The sequence below is a fragment of the Diadema antillarum genome, unplaced genomic scaffold, assembly GCF_040938485.1.
Source record: "Diadema antillarum isolate AM-2024a unplaced genomic scaffold, OU_Dant_1.0 seq00000799_RagTag, whole genome shotgun sequence".
Lineage (NCBI taxonomy): Eukaryota > Metazoa > Echinodermata > Echinoidea > Diadematoida > Diadematidae > Diadema > Diadema antillarum.
In genome coordinates this window covers 1,042,459-1,065,410 of record NW_027271683.1, presented here as the reverse complement: position 1 = coordinate 1,065,410, position 22,952 = coordinate 1,042,459, and the positions used below count along the sequence as shown (strand labels likewise).

The 22,952-nt window shown below is 38.7% G+C and overlaps 1 protein-coding gene across 1 annotated transcript in view; it reads right to left on the bottom strand.

Moving 5' to 3' along the window:
• Positions 1-710: 710 nt before the first annotated feature.
• LOC139739481 (ras-related protein Rab-32-like) overlaps positions 711-22,952 on the bottom strand; it is a 44,522-nt gene continuing 22,280 nt past the window's right edge. Inside the window, exons 3-6 of the mRNA XM_071650085.1 lie at positions 19,032-19,110; positions 11,617-11,798; positions 10,104-10,247; positions 711-850 (exon numbers count right to left, since the gene is read on the bottom strand). Coding sequence (XP_071506186.1) covers positions 740-850; positions 10,104-10,247; positions 11,617-11,798; positions 19,032-19,110 — 516 coding nt within the window. The 3' untranslated portion in view covers positions 711-739. The remainder of the gene's footprint in view (positions 851-10,103; positions 10,248-11,616; positions 11,799-19,031; positions 19,111-22,952) is intronic.

Genomic DNA, 22,952 nt, shown 5'->3' with positions numbered 1-22,952 from the left:
ATACGAAGTGCTACCTATAGGATTCTGGAATTTCAACAGACTTTGCACGGGAACTAGCAGGTTGCCGTATGCAATGTATTCAATGTTCCCATTTATGAGGTAACCAAAGAATGTCAAGTTTGGCGAACTACAGGTGACCCCTTCCTCGATTTCTCGCACATTCTCATGTGCTTTCTTTGATTTCACAACATCAATTAAAAAGACTATTGGGTTTACCACTTCCCTTGTAACAACAGTAATATTGTACTTTCTTACACACTCATATATATGGCTTTAGAAATATAATATCACAATGTAACCACCGAAGCATTCCATGGATGTTTGCAAAACGGCAATATTCTTGTAGTGATAAAGTCTTCAGCTCAATGTGAATGCCTGTGCTCGGAAATCACAGAGCCATCGACTGTACATTCATATCCACACACATCATCCGCTTTCACTGTACTTAACATTGCATCTGATCAAAGTTCAGAAATTGATCCCAAGCGAAGCTCGGTCCCAGTATATATAGGACGACGGCGATCACCACGGGCTGCGACATCGATCACGGCGCGATATTGACGTTGACGAAGCCAGCATTGCATCCGCATCAGGGCCAGACACACTGATAGAGGAGATGCCGTAGGGGGAGGGACATGTCTGCAGTAGACAGTAGGGCCGATTGAGATGTGTGATTTGGGGGTAGGAAGAGGAGGAGGAGGAGGAGGGGAGGGGGGCAGGTGAAGGGGGAGGGGAGGGGTCAGCAGCATGCCCCTTTGTCTTCGGGCGGGGCTTTCTCGTCTCCGAGATTAAAGGCGGCGTCATCCTGCTCCCGGTCTTCGTGGTTGATGGCTTTGTCGTTGGCTAAGATCTGAGAGGGGAAAGCCAAAAATAAAACACATCAGAAACATTGTACACAGGCCCCTATTTACTACAAAGTTGCTACTTTGGCGTACAGATATTTTCGAAAATAGAAGGGCACATTACCTGTTGCATAATCTACCAAGCTATTAAAGAAAAAAATGAATTAATTTTTATACTTTATCTTAATTAATATGTTAGAAATCATAAATTACAGATGCTCTAACTCAGAAAATAACAATTATTCTAATACAAGTATTCTAATTTTTGGTGATATTATTCTTTGTAGCATTCCTAACATGTTAAACAATGTACTTGAATGAAGAAAATCTGGTATCAAAATCAATTTCTTATGTATTCTATTGTTCTATGAATTTCTTATTTATTTCAGTGTTTTTCGATCTTCTGTTTTTTCATTTTTTTTCTACAAAAATGTATTACATATCCTATTGTAAGCATAATTGTGCTAAAAATTAATTAATCTCAGCCATTGAAAGTGAAAATAATCATATCATTTTGAATAAGGTGAGAAAACTCTATTTGCATAGACTTTGTACACAAAATCACGTTTTTGAGCCATTTTCGGTCCGACAAGCATGTATAAAAGATCATGCAGCATCATAACGATATGCCTGATTTTCGTGGAAGTGGTGTCATGAGATGTGCGAAACTAGAAAGTAAAAAGTCAGTGAGCGGCGCAAAAATTTGACAAAAATTGGGACAATCCACGCGAGCACTATGCATATCACTTTTGCTGCGGCTGTCACTGGATGAGAACACTACAGTGCATGACATCACACATTTAAAATAGAAAAATGATATAAAAGAAAATATTACGAGAATTTCTCACAATCTTTGAATATTTTATGAAAAGTACCAACTAGGCAATTCTTTGATTTGATGTATTACTGACTCATGTGAATTGTAATATTATTCCCCTTGCTTTCCGAAAGATCTACATGTAAAGTAGAATGTTTGTTTCATTAGGCTATAGATGTCAATTTGAAGCTGACATAGTTCTTTACTGTTGTCCATACTTTGATGTAACAAAACATTGTAGTCTTACTTATCCAGTGGTGGTACGAAACTTTAAAGATTCATCCCTTTTGAAGACTGTCCGATTTCCCTCAAACATTCACTAGTGTTCTATTAATGTTGCCGCATTTACTCAATCCAAATTATATAGTTGGGTTTCATTTTCCACTAACGCTGAGTGACACGGACAGATCACACCTCCCTCCTTAATAATGATAACAATAATAATAATAATAATAATAAGGAACTAGAGAAGCACTCTGAGAGCGCAGACCTCCGCCAAGCATGCAAATCATTTTCACCACTGATCTTGTTCTTCCGTAAAGATATCAGTGATTTCCACCCATACGTACTGCATTGTGTGCTGAAAGTTACCAGATTTCCCAATACGTGTTATATAGAAGCCTTTGTCACGTCATAAACCCTCAACTGCACGGCGCGCCTCACCCCAGCAGAAACTAGAGCACAGTGCGCGCAGGCAAACCTCAAATACGCGCAGCCTGAACTCCCAAGTTCATTGACCCTACCTGCCAAAATGTCAAAAATCCTTCATAAATTCCCCCAAAATTTTCGGATCACTGCCAAAAGTTAATTGTTTGGTACTTGTGTCATTCTCAACCTTTCCTGCAAGTTTCATCCCAATTAGTTCACTACTTTTTGAGTTATTTTGCACACAGACAAACTAACTAACGAACTAACGAACAAACCAACGGTAACGAAAACATAACCTCCCCCTTGGTGGAGGTAATAATGTCTTCTTTATCCAGGGTAGCCTCATCAGTGTTGCTACTGCTCTACCAGAGGGCCCTGCCACTATCATTACCCTAGCATTGCCAGGTACCCATACAAGGTGGGTAAAAACATCTTGTCCAAGGACGCTAGCACTGAGAGTCGAGAGTCTTATCCACTATGCCACAGCTCCCCCCCCCCCCCCCTTCTCCTTTCCTGTCTCCTTCACTAAAGGACTGTGAACATTCACATATCCAATGCTGCACACTAGCACTGGTCTGACGGTCCTTGACCAGTAAAAATTACAGTGGGACCAGTAACTTTTTTCCGGAATGGACCAGTAACACATGGAAAAAATGGGTTAGTGTGCAGCCCTGAAATATCAATATTACGGATGTCTAATAGTGTTGTACATTACCCATGTTGTAGATCACCACCTCTACATAACTTCATCAGTCTTCATATTTTCTCTTTATTTTCCCTTTTTTTTCAGGGAGTTGGTTTAATACCATCCATTGATACAGTGGAACTGTCTAGTTCTGTAAAGCTTCATATTCCTCCCTTTACAAATATTTTTAGTGGTGTTGATTAAAAAAAATAAAATCCACGTGGCTTTAATGCTTCCATCATCACAAGGGGCACTGCCATTGAAATACAATGTAGTTGCAGCCTTCTGACTGAATGCCTGATACTGGAAGATACTGGGCACATGGTGGCGCTGTTGAATAATAACAGACTCGAGTTTATAAGATGTTATCCCAGCATGTAAAAATAGCTGAGAAAATCTTCAAAACTACAGTAATTTGGAGAGAGAGATTACACTGGAGGTATTTTGTGTATTAAAATTTGAATAGAACTTGCTCTGTGTATCAGCGATGTGTTGTTGACACACTCCTGTGATAATACCCTATCTAATCAAATAGCGCCACCACTGTTTGAGTTTCCACAGCTACATGCAACACGGAGAATTACAGTTCGGGAGCAACAATCAAGGATATGCTATTGGCAAACCCACGCCAGCATGCAAGCTTTTCTACAGGCTGTTGTGTCCCCTCTCTACTTGAAACTATTCGCAAAGGCAGAAAAAGAAAGTGTTGTAATCGCAGCAAGCGGAGACTCAAAAGGAAACAAATGCCCTAAAACAACCTTTCAGATGGGTTTGGACAGCATGCGGTGGATTGATATACAAAATCACATCAGCCACAAGTGTCACATCACAAACAAGAGACCCGCGGGTCTAGCGCTCACCTGAGTATCGCAAGTTCACCTTTCACGCAGTCACTAATCTAAATTATTCACAGCTCTATCAAAATTTGATGAGGCATTCTCAAGTGGAAGATGAAAATGTACAATAAGGGCCCAATTTTTTCAAGATTCCTTAATTTGGGGGAATTGGGGCCCCCTGGGGCCCTCTGGGTGGGGCATGGTGCCTAGTTTGATAAATTGAGATCCTGACCACCTAGGGATGCTACCTGCCAAGTTTGACAAAAATCCATCATGAGGTTTTCAGGAAGAAGATGAAAATGTACAATTCAGGCCCCCATTTGGACCCTTCCAACCACCCCCCCCCCCCCTACCCCCAAGAGGGGCACCCCTGGATCTCCTATGAACAAACTTGAAACTACAGTCATTAATGTACTCACTCATAGTATTATCTCAGCTCTATAACTTCTGATTCTAGAGAAGATTTTTAAAGATTCCTTCATTTGGGGGGTTTGTGCCCCCTGGGGGCCCCCTGGGCGGGGCATGGTGCCTATTTTAACAAATTGAGATCCTAACCCCCTAGGGATGCTACCTGCCAAGTTTGGTGAAAATGGGTCATGGGGTTCTCAAGAAGAAGATAAAAATGTACAATTTAGGCCCCATTAGGACCCCTCCTCACCCCCCCCCCCCCCCTCCCCCGGGTCCCAAGGGGGGGCACCCCTGATTCTGCCATGAACAAACTTGAAACTACAGTCATCAATGTGCTAACTCATAGTATTACCCTAGCTCTATCACTTCTGGTTCTAGAGAAGACGATTTTTGCGGATTCCTTAATTTTGGGGGGTTTGGGCCCCTTGGGGGCCCCCTGGGTGGGTCATGGTGCCCATTTTAACAAATGGAGTTCCTAACCCCCTAGGGATGCTACCTGCCAAGTTTGGTGAAAATGGGTCATGGAGTTCTCAAGAAGAAGATGAAAATGTACAATTTAGGCCCCATTAGAACCCTCCCCTGGGTCCCAAGGGGGGCACCCCTGATTCTGCCATGAACAAACTTGAAACTACAGTCATCAATGTACTAAGTCATAGTATTAACTTAGCTCTTTCACTTCCGGTTCTAGAGAAGAAGATTTTTACAGATTCCTTAATTTTGGGGGGTTTGGGCCCCCCTGGGGGCCCCCTGGGTGGGGCATGGTGCCCATTTTAACAAATTGAGTTCCTAACCCCCTAGGGATGCTACCTGCCAAGTTTGATGAAAATCGGTCATGGGGTTTTCAAGAAGAAGATGAAAATGTAAAAAGTTTACGCACGACGCACGACGGACGACGGACGACGGACGACGGACGACGGACGCCGGACGAAGGGCGATCGCAATAGCTCACTTGAGCCTTTGGCTCAGGTGAGCTAAATATGTAGACCATATACCACCACACAGGTATTGGCTGCAGTGAATTTGAACACATCGAAAATGTTTCCTAGCCACAATCAGATGCAGGAACGAGCAGCCGAAAAACAGCATGCATTTTCCTTCCATCCATGAGTGTTCTAATCACTCAATATTGGTTTTTACCAACAAACCATCCAACGAAATGTGCAAGAGATATCTTGCAAAGGACAATACCCTCCCAGAATCAAGTTTGGAGGTATATCTATATTGAATGTTGATAACAAAGTGCCTGAGCACTAAAAGCACTCTGAGATCGCGGATCTCCGCCAAGCATCTAATTTCCCCCACTGTTCTTGTTCTACCATAGAGATCGGTGATTTCCACCCATACGCACATGCTGAAAATCGCCCAATTTCCCAGTATAAAGGCTTTTGTTTACATCATTCGCTTCAAGCTGCGCGGTGCCTTGCCCCAGCAGAGCACGTATATGCAAAACTCAAATAACGTACAGTTTGAAGTCCCAAGTTCATTGCCCCTATCTGCAAAAAGATGAAAAATCTTTAAAATCAATCAAAATTCCTGGATCACTACCAAAATTTAAAGAGCAGTTCCTTGTGTCATTATCAGCCTTTCCTGTAAGTTTCTTTCAAATCTATTCACAACTTTTTGAGTATTCACAAATTTTTGAGTTATTTTGCACACAGACAAACTAACAAACGCCGATGAAAACATAACCTCCTACCTTGGTGGAGGTAAAAATCAGCTTTTGAGTGTGTACTGAGAAAAAGAGGCTTTGAAGTTCAGGGTCTGGGCACGTGCGTACTTTAGTCAATCTGAGCTCTGTGTAATGAATGGGAAAACAAGTTGCTATAGAAACTGTATAACAGCTACAATAAAAGGATTATCATAATTATCGAGCTGAAATTTTGCATACATGTAGTCTTATTATCGAATCTATTTATGACTAATACTAACTTTCAAAGCAGTGTCATTATACACAAAATGCACAGGTGAGAGTGTATTAGTGGAGATGCAGCATACTCAAGGGTATTTTAATGGTGAAACATGCATGTGGCAAAGTCGAGTGCATGTTACACAACACTGTGACTACTTGAGAGGGACCTGCATCTCCACTAACGTCCTGAACTTAAACCTGTGCATTATTTGTTTTATAAAATGGTTCTGTAATTTATTCTCATTTTACAAGTCAGATACGTGTATAACTTGCGGCGACCTTGCTTTTGAAAAAGCCAAGATGTCTGAAGAAATGCCCCAACCAACCACGCTGGTATACACGTACTGTAGCTAAACGTCCACAAACTTTTTATATGGTGTTTTGATGTCGCATTAAAAGAACATGACATACAGATTTATCTGAATGTGATAGAGGTGCAATTGTATCAATTGACAAATAATTTTTGGAAAAGGAACAATTACATTTTCAAATTTGTACAAACTGTACCACATTCCAAGCACACAGCCCATACTATTGATGACTTTTCATACTCAAAAGAAAGTTGCTTTATGGGTACATAATTGTGTATGTGTTTGGGAGTTCTGGGTCCCATTTCAATAATAAAAATTTTAAGGATAGCAAATTCTTGTGTGGGACCCAATTTTATTATGATATCGGTGTGATGGAAATTATTGTTAGAACGGCAAATGTCATGGCAGTGCCAACAACCCAGCTTGCTGATTAGATGCTGCTATGGGAAATTGTTATTCTATGTAGCAAAAGTTGCTACCCTAATAAAATTGGGGCCCAGATGTTATTTAGCTATGTGTGTTTCTTTTTTTTTTTAAAGACATTCCATTGGACACTCTCACAATGAAGCAGTCTTCCAAATCCCCTTTCAGTCTATCAAGAATTAACTTTCTGAATAAAGACTTCCATTCAAGTAACTGTGAATTTTCCTTGGGCATTTATTCGGAGGCTTTGGATGAGCAGTTATTCTCCAAATCCCTCACACTGCTGCAGTGTTAAAGAGAGAGAGAGAGAGAGAGAAAGAAAAAAAAAAGAAAAAGAAAAAAAGAGGAGCCCACTTCCACACTTCAATGAGCATTGAGTTGAGGGTACTTCACTGTAATAGGGATGGTACAGTTTTGGTTGATACAGGGCTACAGGTTTCTAACTTTTTTGTTATGTTTGTTTGGGTTTTTTTTTTTTTTTTTTCAGATGAAAAATGAAAGCGCAAATAATTCCAAGAGTGATTTTACATTTATTTGATGAAAGCTGGTTTTTAAATGGCTGAGATATCCCCAGCAAAGCAGCGGGACTCACTTTTTATGTGGATTTCTTTGTTTTAGTTTGTTTTTTGGATATCTTGGCCATTTCAAAACCATTTTTTTTTTCAAAATTAACTTTCAAGTCCTCTTAGTATTGTATGCACTTTAAAATTTCATAAAATGGTTTCTTAAGTTTCTTGCAAAAAAAAAAAAAGGCTGAATCCTCACCTCGACGAATACTATACCATCCCTTTAACAATTTCTTGGTTGTGCACCATCCCTTTAACAATTTCTTAGTTGTGCACTATTATGTGCATGGCTGATTTAGAGGTTAGGTTAATTTTTGTACGATTGTTTACTTTTTCTTCATCTTTAACATACCGCTATGCTTGGCTGAGTGGAGTATGAAGGTCTGAATAGCATGCAGTTAAACATGCTTTTAATTTGTTATCTGCAAAATATAGCGTCATGGATCCCTACACTGGTAGTCATTATATCTGAACCACTTGCTGTGTAGGTGTAAATGTTGGTGCAATCTTGCAGAAATTCAAGGACTGCTTACTTTTAAATGCATTCTTGAGTTTTACTGTGCCAAATTCTGGAATTCATGCAAGCGATGTGATTCAAAAAAAGTCTGCTCCAAGTTTGGATGAAAGATTTGAACAGTCTGTCAAGTCAAACACAGACTCATGAAGAAGTTTTGCAATTCAGCTTTCTCTGGACGGCCATGTGAATTGAGCCTGCAGCTGCGAGCCTGAGACCAAGCCCTGTTATAGTTGTTCTTGCTAATGATAGAACTGAATGCCTGATGCTCTATTTGTGTCGAACACCTATCCACTTCAGAAAACACGTGTCCTCCAACTGAATGACAAACTGCCCTATTTAGACGTAGGGTGAACATGTGCGTCTTGTCTCTGTGTTCTTGCACCAGCCACATGCCAGACAAATTTTTCAGCCAACCAATTGTGCCAGATGAAACATGGAACACTGAACAATATTCTTTTCAGAAGCTGCAAAATCCTCTTTTTATACCTCTGTCAAAGAAGGAGGTCATGTTTTGTTTTGTTTTTTTACCAGCATTTCTTTGTGTGTTTGCTGGTTTGTTTTTGTTTGTTTCTTTTTGTTCAAAATAACTCAAAAAGTTGTGGATGGATTTGGATGAATCTTGCAGGAAAAGTTGATTATAACACAAGGAGCACATTATTAAATTTTGGTAGTGATCCAGGTATTTCTGTGAATTTTGAAGTACTTTTGATATTTTTGCAGATACAGTTTGCAGGGTGAATGAACTTGGGACTTCAAACTGAGCGTATTTGAGGTTTGCATACATGTTCTGCTTGGGTGAGGCGGCGCGCAGCTTGAAGCTGGTGATGTAAACAAAAGCTTTCTATATTGGGAAATTGGACGACTTTCAGCATGTATGTATATGGGTGGTGATGGGTGATAGTGGAAATGAGCTGCTTGGTGGAGGTCTGCACTCTAAGAGTGCTTCTCTAGTTCTAGAGTGTGCACTTTCTTTCCATTAAGAAGGTTACACTGTAGAAATGTGTATTTGTATTGAGTTATACATTATTTCAAACCTTCTGTGAGTGTGCCTTAACTAAAAATCTGTGTCTGGTGACTTTTAGTTGGTTTTGTGATATGGGTCACATACAGTGTACTATAAGGATCACATCACACTACTGTACCTCTGCAAAGGAGGTAATGCCTTTGTCGCTGTTTATTTGTTGGTTTGTCGGTGTGCAAAATAACTCAAAATGTTGCGAATGGATTTGGAGGAAATTTGCAGGAAAAGGTGATAATGACACAAGAAACAGACGATTCAATTTTGGTAGTGATCCAACATACATGTGTATTTTGTTTTTATTCTTTATAATTTTTGAAGGGATTTTGATCATTGGCGGATAAGGTCAATAAACTTGGGAGTTTAAGGTTTGAGGTTTGCACACGCGCACCAAAGCACCTGCTCTGCTTGGGTGAGGCGCCGCGCACATGATGTAAACAAAAGGCTGAATATTGGGAAATTGGCTGATTTTCAACATGCGTGTTTGGGTGGAAATGCTGCTCTGCAGAGGTCTGAGCTCTGCGAGTGCTTTTATAGTTTCTCACGCAATTGCTGTGGTTCTCAATCTCAAATTCAACCACTTGTGAAATTGTCCAATAAGTCTCAATTCGCTAGATACAGGGCTGGCGGAGTGTTTTCAAAAGGGGGGGGGCCCACTTCGGGGTTTCATGAACTGATGAGCAAAAAAAAACAAAACAAAAGGGTCCTCAGGTCATCTCTCCCCTTCCATTACTGGGTTTCTTTAGCAGACAAGCAAAAACAAAAACAAAAAAGGTCTTCAGCTCATCTTTCTCCTTCCACTTCCAGGTTTCTTAAGTTGACAAGCCAAAAAAAATAAAAAAGGAGGGGGGGGGGTCTTCAGTGGGAAAAACATGACCTTACCGCACTCACACTTCAAGATCTCTATCTATTTCTATTTAGTGCCACTTACATACTTCTGGATTACAAGAAGTGTGGGGACCCAGAGTGATGACACCTTATGTATTCCTTTGTATGGTGCAGAAAAAAATGGGGGGGGGGGGTCCCCGAGGTCCCCCCCCCCCCCATTCCGCCAGCCTTGAGATAATTCTCTCGCGACATAGATAGCTAATACAGTCTTTAGGACTGTAAGGAGTATACTTACACTTGTAACCAGAAACCTGGCTGCCTCGTCAATGTTGATGTTATCTTTGGCAGACGTCTCGAACCAATTCACAAAGCCTTTGTCCTTGCAGTATTCGTCCATTTGGCTGCTGTTATTTACAAGGCCCTCTTTTGTTTGGTCACACTAAGTTATGCAGATGAAGAAACAAAGAACATTTCACAAACATATAATGTGAGGGAATGTCAGCTAAAGTGATGTTTCAAGCCCCCCCCCAAAAAAAATTCAATAGACCATCAGATATATTACTGCACAACTTGCAGCCTAATTAATTGGAACCATGCTACATTATGAAGAACTGTAACAAATTCGGCCTCAATTGTGGTGTGCGAGTATAATCAACAACAAAATTGCACGAAGACAAATTTGAACATTTATTTTCACAACTACTGTTAATGTATTAAAACCTGTAACATTCTTGGCCTATTCATAAAAATTTGGAGAGACATTTTGGAATATATGATAAGTTTCACTCTACCTATATGAACTGGCTGACTTACAGAAAACTGAAGATTTTTGGGAGACTACACTCATCTATAAATTGGCTGGTTGAAAGAAACTCGCAATGTATCTGAGATTTCACTTTACAATATTGGTTTAATAACTGAGGGGACACTTAACAGATATTTGGGTAGGGATCCCGGTGATCTATCACCTGGTCTACTCCCATTTCGTCCAATAGCCATTTAGTGTAAACCAACATGGTCTAATCCCGTTTCGTCTACAACCACTTCGTCTCATGACCATTTAGTCCAACTGCCACTTAATCTCAGTACCAGTTGGCCTACTTGCAGATGGGCTATGCCTATTTCGTCTAATACCCACAGTGTATTAGACCAAATGAGGAAAATCCTATGGAGACGAAATTGCGATTAGACCATCTGCTGATTAGACTAAATGATAATTAGCCAAACTGGGCATTAGGCCAAGTGAAGATAAGACCAAACGAGCATTAGACAAAATTGACAGTTGACCAAATGAGTTAAGCCGTAGTAGTGTTAGACGCACTGGGAAGTATGTGTACGTAGACCATCTGAGAGTAGACCAAGTGGCAATAAACCGCAATCCCTCACCTTCAGAGAAACTGGAGCTGTACATGTTTGGGTGGCTTCCACCTCATGTCAAAGGCTAACTGCAATGAGATCTCGGTGTTTGGCTGACTCAGAGAAATCCTCTCGAGACAAATCGAAAGGGCAATATCACTAGCCATATTGGCTATTAAAAAAGGTATGGGAAGTTCCACTCACATTATTGAAGCAATTAATTGAAGAGACCTGGGATATTTGGGTAATCCCTTCATCCTATTAGCTTCTTTACAGAAAAGGGAAACTGTATGGGCAGTCTCCCCCATTTCATTGGCTATCAATAAGAAAAACTTGAAGTCTGAGGGTGGTTTCCCTAACTTCACGTGTGAATTCAGACATTCAAAACTTTGAGGATTTTTCAATTCTCCGCATTGCTTCAAACACAACCAATTAAGGCATTACCCCCGCACCTTATTAGCTAATAACACGGCTGGGATGGGGCTGCCGTTCGGTAGCTGAACTTTAGAGTCCAGGTCGTGCTTCCATTTAGTGACCGCCTCAAACGTCGACACTCTCGTCACGTCGAAGACGATGAAAGCTCCGACGGCCTCCTTGTAGTACACCCGGGTCATGTTGCCAAAACGTTCCTGGCCTGGGAAGATGATGAGGTGTTAAGAAAGGAAGAAAATCACAGACTTTATATTAAAAATTGGGCACAGATTAAGAGGGTAATCACCAAGGAATGGCGGAATTACCATGTACGATGTTTGTTGAAATTTTGCACATTCTTATTTGGATAAAGCAGCCACTACAGTATACGGATGTAAAGACAAATATGTGATGGTACATCAAAAAATTAAGAAAAAAATGTGTATGCACTGATTTCGTGTGAGGACTCAAAATAGGTGAAATTGGTCAACCTAGTTAATCTTCATTTCTACATATATTGTGAAAGAGCAATACATTGACTACATTTTTGTTAAGTGTGAGATCCTTCCCCTCCTCTTCCCCCCCCCCAAAAAAAGTAAAAAAGTAAAAACAGTTACCGTAAGGTTATTGCAGCACAACAAAAAATGGATTCACAATTTTTTATTGGCTTTACAACTGGATATCAAAAGGAGAAGTTTGTGAAGATCTGTGTGTGTTTTGGTTCATAGGGCACTTGTATGAGGCCATACAGATTTGGACTTCATGAAATTGGGGTACTAAGACTAATTGCCTATTCATGCCAAACAAATATCTGGTGAAACACATTTTTAGTCCACCTTGCATAAAACATCCTCACGACTTTCATATATGAAAAGGACTGAATTTCTCATTAGACTTGTCCAAATTTAGTATCTCTCACTGCCGCCATACGTAGCTCAAGCTGAAGTTTGAAATAGGGTATTACACAAATGCCAAAGAAGAAACATCCCAGCTTCCTGTGGATTGGAGTAAAGGTTATATTCAGCTCACGTGACTTCCACTCATACAGAATTTATTTCATGTATAAAAGATTTATGTGGTCTGAAGCTTTTATGTCCATGGATCCGAAATATGGTCAGAGTGGAGCCAAGATACCTCATGATAGGTTGCTTTTATGCACTTTTTGCAGCACTAATAGTGCTACAGTGACCTCTGAAATTTATCATGAACACTTCCATGAGATGGTTACTACAATGTACACTTGGTTTTGCAATTTCTGATATAGCACACAATAAGAAAGTGCAATGTATGTTCATAAAAGGCTCACTGAGAATATTAAACTGCAGCCACAATGTCTATTATAGCAATGCAAATACTTGTACCACTCTATGTTGATACAACAAACAAAATTTGCGGTACTGACTCATACAGTGTAATACAGAGACTCCAACTCTCCCGTTTTCAACGGGAGATCTCCCGCCGAAAACCCATTTTTCAAAATCTCCCGTTCTCCCGTTTGAGATTTAATTTCTCCCGCCCTGGCTCTTTGTCTCCCGTTGGAAATGATTTCTTTTCTATTGTATGTTGAAAAAATAAGCCTTAGATAGCACCAGAGAGCATCTACTGTAGAACCCTGGGAAATTCGCGCTTCGCACACATCAACTTTGAGTCTCCCGTTTCCTAGGGGTTTCAGGCGGGAGAATCTCCAGATCAGAAGGTACTTTGGGTTGGAGTCTCTGTGTAATAACGGAGTATGGTTTTGAGTCGTAGAGTTATCCATTTGTCAAAAAAAGGCTGCAGGACCACTCATTTTTGTTGGAGTCCAGAGACAAAAAAAGTGGGACTCACTCTGATATGTGCAAGTCATGGTGATGTAAAAAGTCAATCAGAAGTACACAGATTGAGAAAGTCTAATATTATTCTTGAATTCTGTTACGAAAGTTTGAATTCAATACAGCTATACACGTAAACTGGCTACAGATATTGCTCTATGATACAATTTATTTCGCTATATAATGTATGGTGCAAATTTTATTTTCCAGAAGTGTGTTATGTATCACTCTGATGTATTTTTTATTATGCATTCGAAGAGAAATTTTGACATGTTCGCAACTAAAATAGAGGCCTTCTCAAAGAGATGTGGCTTTTCAAAAGTAAATGGAAACTTGGGTATTGTGAACTAACTGTGCTTGTTATCCGAAATTTCAAGACTGGCTACCCTCAGAAACCAGATCCGATCATCAAAGGAGATTTGGGATGGAGTAGGGGACTGGCTGACTAGGGAGATTAAAGGGATCTTAAGTTCTCCAGACAATACACTCAACCAGTTGCTTGAGAGACGTCGTCAATGCTCATAAAATCACTGTCTACTGTAATGTATTGAACAGCGCTGCTTCGTAAATGCAGTGGGTTATCACTAGAACTACATTGTATTCACATGAGAATACTGTGAAACATAATTCGCGGCATGAATTTTTTGTGAATTGGAGCTGATGGCCTTTTTTACAGCACTTTAAATTTTTGCGGGATGCCACTGGCATTCAATGCATATACCTTGTAGTGTAGACAAGAACTTTCGCATGCATTTTAATTTTGTGAATCTTGCTCTTGCGAAAATAAAATGCACGTGAACATTCCTCGTTTTACAGTACATTTTGTAGCTCGGTTCTGAATGGTATGCTGAACCCCATTGCACACAAACAACCCTACTGCACCCACATAAATCCAAATAACGCAGAATAATACAGCCGCTACATGCTGAAGGCATCCAAGAATGCACAACAGCGAAACTAAAGAGCCAGATCAAATGTGTAATTAAATTTTTTTCATCACTTCCGCTGATTGTTATAGAAGCAGGCAACTCGTTTCAGAGTTAATGGCATTTTTTACAAAAGGGGTAGAGCGTCAAATGTCCAGTATTTATCTCTCTTTGATGAAACTGACTTTTTTTTTCTCTTTCTCTCTTTTAAATTCTTCTGCTGGGATTTGGCGGAGTAATAATGAGGAAATGGAGGTGGTCATACAATTAAGAGTTGTGTTCACACTGAGCTGACTTGTGCTATCTTCAGATAATCATGGGTGTGAATAAAATGAGTGCCACAGTGTAAGTTGGAAACATTTTTTTGATTGCATGAACACAGCCAAACAAGACTCTGTCTTGTGCTGCTATAACCCAGATAAAAGCAGCTCACAAGAATGGTGCTGCCTTTCTTTTCAGGGCACAAGAGAGTGTGTTTCATGACTTGAGTGGACAGCAGAGACTCCAACCACAAACACCTTCTGATCTGGAGATTCTCCCGCCTGAAATCCCTAGCAAACAGGGGACTCCAACTTGATGTGCACGAAGCGCGTATCACGAGCGCAAAGTCCCTTGCGGTCTAGGGTTCTAGATGCTCTCTCGCGCTATTTAAGGCTTATTTTTCAACATACAATGAAATTAAGTAAGAAGTCATTTCAAGCGGGTGAAATTAAATCTCAAGCGGGAGAACGGGAAATTCTGCAAAAATGGGCTTTCGGCGGGAGATCTCCCGTCAAAAGCGGGAGAGTTGGGGTCTCTGGGACAGGTTCGATCAAAAGGTCCCTCGATATCCAACACACACACTGTGTACCATGTGTCTTCTCATGAATGGCAAGTACTGTGTGTATGGATGCATGACATCACTACAAATATTATAGCTGCTATGATGAAGGGTGCGAGCACTCAGCATCAATGGAAACCTAACACTATCGTAGAAGTAGTGTGGACCTCCCCAAGTTTAAACTGCATTCACAGTGCATTTCATAACAATAACAATGATTAATATTTTTAAAGCACATATTATCATTAATGTTTACAGACATAATTTACCATTTGCAGATGAAACAAAAACCCAGCAACAGTGCTTTAAAATAATTTTCAAATGTGAGTTAGGAATAGAAACAACAACTGCAAACATTTGAATTAGAATAATCGATGTTAAGTATTGTTAAATATTACAAAATGTGAACAATATCTAATACGATAATAATATATGTTTCCAGACTACAGATTGTAAACTGTCTACAGTTACAGTTTATTGAGAAAAATATTGATATTTCCTTTTATATTCTAGGCTTCGTTGCAAAAATTCTATATGGTAGGATGTTTTGTGATACAACAGACCTACACATGCATCAAATGTGATATCTTGAACATTTTAAGATAACAGCTCCTAAAGGTAAACAGGACCTTTTATATAACCTCTTTGCTGGTCATTATTATATTAAGTCTGCTAACTCTGGGAATGACACAAGATATGGGTAGAAAACAGTTCAAGAGGGATGCCAAGTTCAAAAAAATTTTATGAGTGAGATTTTCATGACTCGGCATCTCGGTGAGCGAATGTTCGCGCGAGCGAGGGTGTGGGAGGGGTTTTTCCCCCCTGTGGCCTCCCACGGTAGGGAGCTTTTTCAATTTTTAGCTCTTAATGGTGCGATCAGGTGCATCCTTAAGTGACTATTTTTCACTTATTTTGAAAGACAAAAGGAAAATATACCTTCAATTGCAACTATCACTTTAATCTTTTAAAGCTGTATGCTCCTTATTATAGGCCCAAGTTGAAGACTTCGCCCGATGAGTGAGAAAAATGGGTGCCATGTGTGAGATTGCCCCTAAATGCTCGAGTCTCACGCAGAATGCGTGAGACTTGGTAGCTCTGGTTCAATGATATGGTTCCCCCAATACAAGGAAGCCTCATCACATGATCAGATATTTACATATTATTTACATTTTAACTACTATATTTATCACATCACTGCCAGGTTCCCAGTTTCCCAGCTATACATTGTACATGTAGACAGAAAGGTACACAGTGTGCATAGTGAATATAAACTGTCTTGTTGCGAATGAATCCATTATTTACTTTCAAAGGGGGATGAAACCGAAACATGGCACAGTATGTGGACTGAGTGAATGCAGCTATAACAGTAAAAAAGATCGGTGAGTTTGAGGAAAACCACACAATCCATTCAAAATTTATGCATTGTTAAAGTTTGGTGCAGCCATCGCTAGATAAGAAGAGTACACATGAAACACTTCGTGACATCACACGTATGGAAAATCACTTTTTTTTTTTTAATTGAGAGGATTCTACACGTACATATTAATGAAAAATACTTGGAACTCATTCCCTTGAATTGTAACTTACATGTGTTTTAGGTAATATTATCAGTAACCCTGAAAAAGGTATAAAGTTAAAGGACAAGTTCACCTTAATAAACATAAGGTTTGAGAGAAAGTAGCAATATTAGTAGAACACATCATTGAAAGTTTGAGGAAAATCAGACAATCCGTTCAAAAGTTATGAATTTTTGAAGTTTTTGTGCAGTAACCGCTGGATGAGAAGACTACTGCAGTGTACGATGTCACATGCGTACAACAATATAAGGAAAATATAAAGAGAATTTCACAAAATTCCATCTTTTGAAAAAAGTACACATTCCCCTGACTGGTTACCGACAAATGTTATGGGTAATATTATTCCCCCTGCCTTTAGAAAGAGGCAAGTCAAGTGCTCTTTTATTATGCGAAAAAAGTGAAAATATGTTAAATTTTCTTATACATTTTCTTTATACTGTTGTACGCAAATGACTCACAAGCTGTAGTAGTCTCCTCATCCAGCGGTTCCAACACAAAAATTTTAAAAATTCATAACTTTTGCATCGATTGTCCAATTTTTCTCAAACTTTCACTGATGTGTTCTACTAATATTGTTGCATTCTCTCAATCCTTATGTTTATGAAGGTGAACTTGTCCTTTAAGTGCACTTTCATTCTAGAAAAGTGAAAACATGCTGAATTTTCTTTATATTCTCTTAACAGCATTTTCCACATGCGACATTAAAAGATGTTGTAGTCTTCTTATCCAGCAACGGCTGCAAAAAAACTTTAAAAATTTAGAACTTTTGAACAGATAGTCTAATTTCCCTCAAGCTCTGCTGATGTATTCCACTAAAATATGCTGCAACCCCTCAATTCACACACACACACACAAATACAATGTACAGTTATATGGGTTTAATTCTTGATTCATACGAGGTCAAAGCTTCATCCATTATAACACCCTGCATCCAGAAAAAGAGACAAACTGATGTAATAGGAAAGAGGAACAGACCACCTGAAAACATTTAAAGGACAAGTCCACCTTCATAGACATGTGGGTTGAGTGAATGCAGCAATTTTTTTGTAGAACACATCAATGAGAGTTTGAGCAAAATCGGACAATCCGCTCAAAAGTTATGAATTTTTGAAGTTTCTGCTCAGTCACGGCTGGATGAAAAGACTACTATAGTTTGTGATGTCACATGAGTACAACGATATAAAGAAAGAATAAAGAAAATTCAACATATTTCCATTTTTCTCGCATAACAAAAGAACACTCGACTTCTCTCTTTCAGAAGTCAGGGGGAATAATATTACCCTTAACATACGTCAGTAGCAAGTTGAAGAACTGTGCACTTTATTCAAAAATTAAAGTTTTGTGAAATTTTCTTTTTATTTCCCTTATAAGTTATAGTTGTATGCATGTGACATCATACACTGTAGTAGTCTTCTCTTCCAGCAGTGACTGCGCAGATACTTAAATATTCGTTACTTTTGAACGGATTGTCCAATTTTCCTCCAACTTTCACTGATGTGTTCTACTAATATTGCTGCATTCTCTCAATCCTTATGAAGGTGGACTTGTCCTTTAACCCCACTAACACGCCAGGGTAATGACTGAAAAATCGAAACAAAACAAAACAAAGGAACACAACTCTCGACTTGGATTTCCTACCTTCTCATAACAGTCATCATATTGATGATGAGTTGCATGCTGTATAGATAAATGATACGCTGTACACTGGGGTACCCTCGTGACCCAGGTTACCGCTTTGTGTAGCGCCATCTCATGTCCATTATCATACTTTGTACAATGTTGTCATGGCAACTATTTTCTCATCATCTGCACCGGCATAAATTGGCGTGGCGATAACGATCCCAATGCCGATTTTCCTTCTATGTCAACTTTTAAACAGCGAGGAGTACAACAGATCATGTACAAAACTTTGTAATTGAGAAAAAAAAAGTTATTATTTGCATGCATTAATTGTTGCATAATAACATGGCCTTTATAATTTGCAGCATGAAATTTTTGCGAGTTGCCTCTCATCAATGCATGGGTGTTCACAAGAACTTGAGCATGCATTTTGATTTCGTGAAACTTGGCTCACATTCCTCACTTCCTGGTTTTACAGCACTAGGGAAGAAGTTCACCTTCTCTACTTACTCTGAAATTGGAAACTGCAGAATCCAAAACGCCTTCCTCGGTCCAAAATTCTACCCCTAATTGTAATTCAGCAATTCAATAACGTCTAGACATCACAGTTTGGCAAAATAAAAAGCACAATATGAAACAACTTTACACCTGCATATGTATACTTTGACAAAAAATAAAACATAATAAAAGAAATAAACAAACCTGCAATGTCCCATAGTTGTAATCTGATTAGCGTGTCCGCATCCCAGTTGATAACTTTCAGTGCAAAATCTACTCCAATCTGGAATCAAAAAGTACAACGAGAAACAAGAAATTTCATTACAGTGTGTAATCTTGCTATAAACTTTGCGGGCAAGTTCAAAGCACATTCAAGGGATGGTATAGTTTGGGTTGAAATGGGGATTTACTAGATTTTGATTATTTGCAAATAATTAGAATCCATTTATGAATATGAAATGTTAAAGAGCATACGATTCTATGACAAATGAAAAGCTTTTTTGATGAAAATTATTTTTGAAATGGCTGAGATATGCAAAACCAAAGAGGTCCTAATTTAAAAGGTGGGACCCACCTTTTATTAGGACCACTTTGTTTAACAGTACTTTGTTTTTTGATATCTCAGGGATATCATAACCAATTTTCATCACATAAGCTTTCAACTCCAGTTAGAATCTCATGTTCTTGAATGTTTCATACAAGAGGTTTCTAATCATCTCGCAAAAGTTAAAGCCTGAATCTCCAACTCAACAAAAACTACACCATCCCTTTAACGGAAACATACAGGGAAGCATTAAGTTTTCAACAAGTACCACTGTAGGTACAAATTGTATGCTGCAGCAGTTGCAGTGTGCTACACAATTTGTAGGTGGTGACACTGGAAAGGACTACCACCACCACCACCACCAAAAAAGAAAAGAAAGAAAAAAAAGATAATAATAATAACAATGATAATAACAAATACAAATGTATTCAAACGAATATTCAATAATAATTCAAGTTGAAATACAGCGTAATTATTCACTTTCAAAGTAGTCATCGTACGCATTATCGTAACTTGTTGAAACCACACTATGATGATGACTTCTGTTACGAGATTACAGAATATTTAAAACACCTCACCAGTGTGAATGTACCATACATTAAAAAGTTTTACATTACAAGTAGGGCCTTTCTCAAAACCACTTCAAATCTTCTTATATTTATCATTCTACTCGTACATTTACATTCTATATAGTGTGCACATTGTAGTATGTGCGTGTACCAACAAACACTGTACATGTACAGCTTGCATACTGTCCCCTGTGCAAGTCACTATTCTTCACAATGTACCAATTTTTTGGTACTTTTAATTCTATTAAAGGACAAGTTCACCTTCATAAACATAAGGATTGAGAGAATGTAGCAATATTAGTAGAACACATCAGTGAAAGTTTGAGGAAAATCAGACAATCCGTTCAAAAGTTATGAATTTTTGAAGTTTTTGTGCAGTAACCGCTGGATGAGAAGACTACTGCAGTGTATGTATAACTTAGATGTCACATGCGTACAACAATATAAGGAAAATATAAAGAGAATTTCACAAAATTCCATCTTTTGAAAAAAGTACACATTCCCCTGACTCGTTACCGACAAATGTTATGGGTAATATTATTCCCCCCGCCTTTAGAAAGAGGCAAGTCAAGTGCTCTTTTATTATGCGAAAAAAGTGAAAATATGTTGAATTTTCTTTTACATTTTCTTTATACTGTTGTACGCATATGACTCACAAGCTGTAGTAGTCTCCTCATCCAGCAGTTCCAACACAAAAATTTTAAAAATTCATAACTTTTGCATCGATTGTCCAATTTTCCTCAAACTTTCACTGATATGTTCTACTATTATTGTTGCATTCTCTCAATCCTTATGTTTATGAAGGTGAACTTGTCCTTTAATAGAATACACACACATGTAGGATCTACTACACTGTACCGTAAGCATTTGATACAGGTGTACCTTGATCACATGGCATTGCTTCCTATGACTCGTGATATGACAGGGTCTGCAGGTATGCATGTGATGTGATAGGACCAATGCCAACTGCTACCTGTATACATTGTATTTTGATTGCATTATTGTTTGTTCTGAAATCGCAACTCCTCAGCTCTTCACAAAACATTCAACATCATTCAAGACTTGTGCAAACATGCGGTAAAAAACTTTGACCTAATTTGAAAAGTCTAGTGTACTTCGAAAGCCAAAAACATTTACATATGTGCTGTACAGTGTACGTGCTGCTTTACATTTCATTGTATTCTGGGCTGCCCAGAATGAAAGAAACAAAATGGAACCCTTGAATCAGAACAAATTACTGAAAACAAAAACAAAAGCACATTCTGGTGAGTTTGCACGAGTGCACTACATGTACAACAATATCATCATTTAGAAGTTAATCTATCAGATCATTCAAATTGTATTGACATAGTATGTTCTAGGAAGCTGCATTTTTATTATCATGCTAAACACGAAACTCAATCAGCCTTTTTAAAGGTACTGTTTACCATTGGGAGCGTTGATCTAAAAAATGCTATAGAGATACAATGTACAGATGTATATCACATTTGATGTGTGTACACTTGTAGGTCAGTTGTATCACAAAATACCCTACCATTAAACATTTTGTCATAAAGTCTGAAATAATAGATATAATCACTATTTTCCCCACTAAATCATAACTGCAGATGGTTTTAATAGTCTAGAAACATTTTTATCGTAACTATTGTTCACATTTTGTATTATTGAACAATACTTAAGATTGATTACACTGATTTAATTTTTTTTACATCACGGGGGTTGGTTGTTTCTATTTCTAACTCACATTTTAGAACTACAAATAGTACTTGTATATTGTACATGGGTATAATTTGAAGTGCCAAAGCTGGGGTTTTGTTTTATCAGCAAATGGTAAATTGTGCCTTTTAAACAGCTCATCTTCTACATGCTGGCACAATTACCGCTTTATCACTGGTCCACGTGTACTATAAACTTGGTGAGAGATGAAGTTACTATTAAATGACTGGCACTTCAGACAATGACCATTTGAACTGATTTGCACTTTCTATCCACTTTTACATGATCGAACGGCATGTACACCTACAATGTATAGTACATAGTACTGTAAAAGTGGTTTCTTTCGCGTACAGAAACTTTCGCGGTTTCCATCGATGCCGACTTTTTCGTGTGTGTTTAAATTCGCGGTCGGTAATGATAGCGTTGTAACAAGCCACGAGTTCAAAACATTTTCGCGTGATGTTAAATTCGCGGTTCAACCTCAAAGCGCGAAAAGCGCGAAAATAAAACCACCGCGAAAGAAACCACTTATACAGTACCGGTACATGAAATACAAAATGGTGAAAGGAAACTGACTTCATCGAGAAGGCATAATTGTACTGTGATAGTCTTTGGAATTCACACATTCTAGAAATAAAGATGCACATCACATCAACAAAGCTTTGATATCATCAAAGGTCATCCAAACCCTCATACTGTCGAAGTGGAAATTTTCGTAGTGTTGAAATTTTTGCATATTTTGTGCATTTCATGCAACCAGAAACTAGCGTAAAAATAAAAGCATGCAAATATTTTTGCTTGCCATACAATGTCTGTATGTTCCAATAGCTGACGTCTTGATCCTGCGTAATTAAAAACAGGCTGTACGGTACTCGTCTTATATGCAGCCGAGCACAAAAAATTACTCGCGCAAAAATATCCCCTTTTGCAGTATATCGCAATTTTCGGTCAAATTTTGATTTTGCGATTTCCAGTCATTTCGAGAGTGGACATTCCATTATTACACATATTGTAAAAGTTTCTAATTTTTACAGTTCTTGTCGAGGTGAGGATTTAGCTTTTAACGTTTTTCGAGATATTCAGAAACCACTCTATGAGATGTCAAAGAGCATGCGATTCTAAGGGGTATCAAAAGTTTATTTGATGAAAATCCGTTTTGAAATGGCTGAGATATCCAAAAACAAGGTGAAACAAAGAAATCCTAATAAAGTGGTGGCATGTCGCCTTTTATCATTATCACTTTTTGGGATATCTCAGCCATTTGAAAACCAATTTTCATCAAATAAACGTTGAATC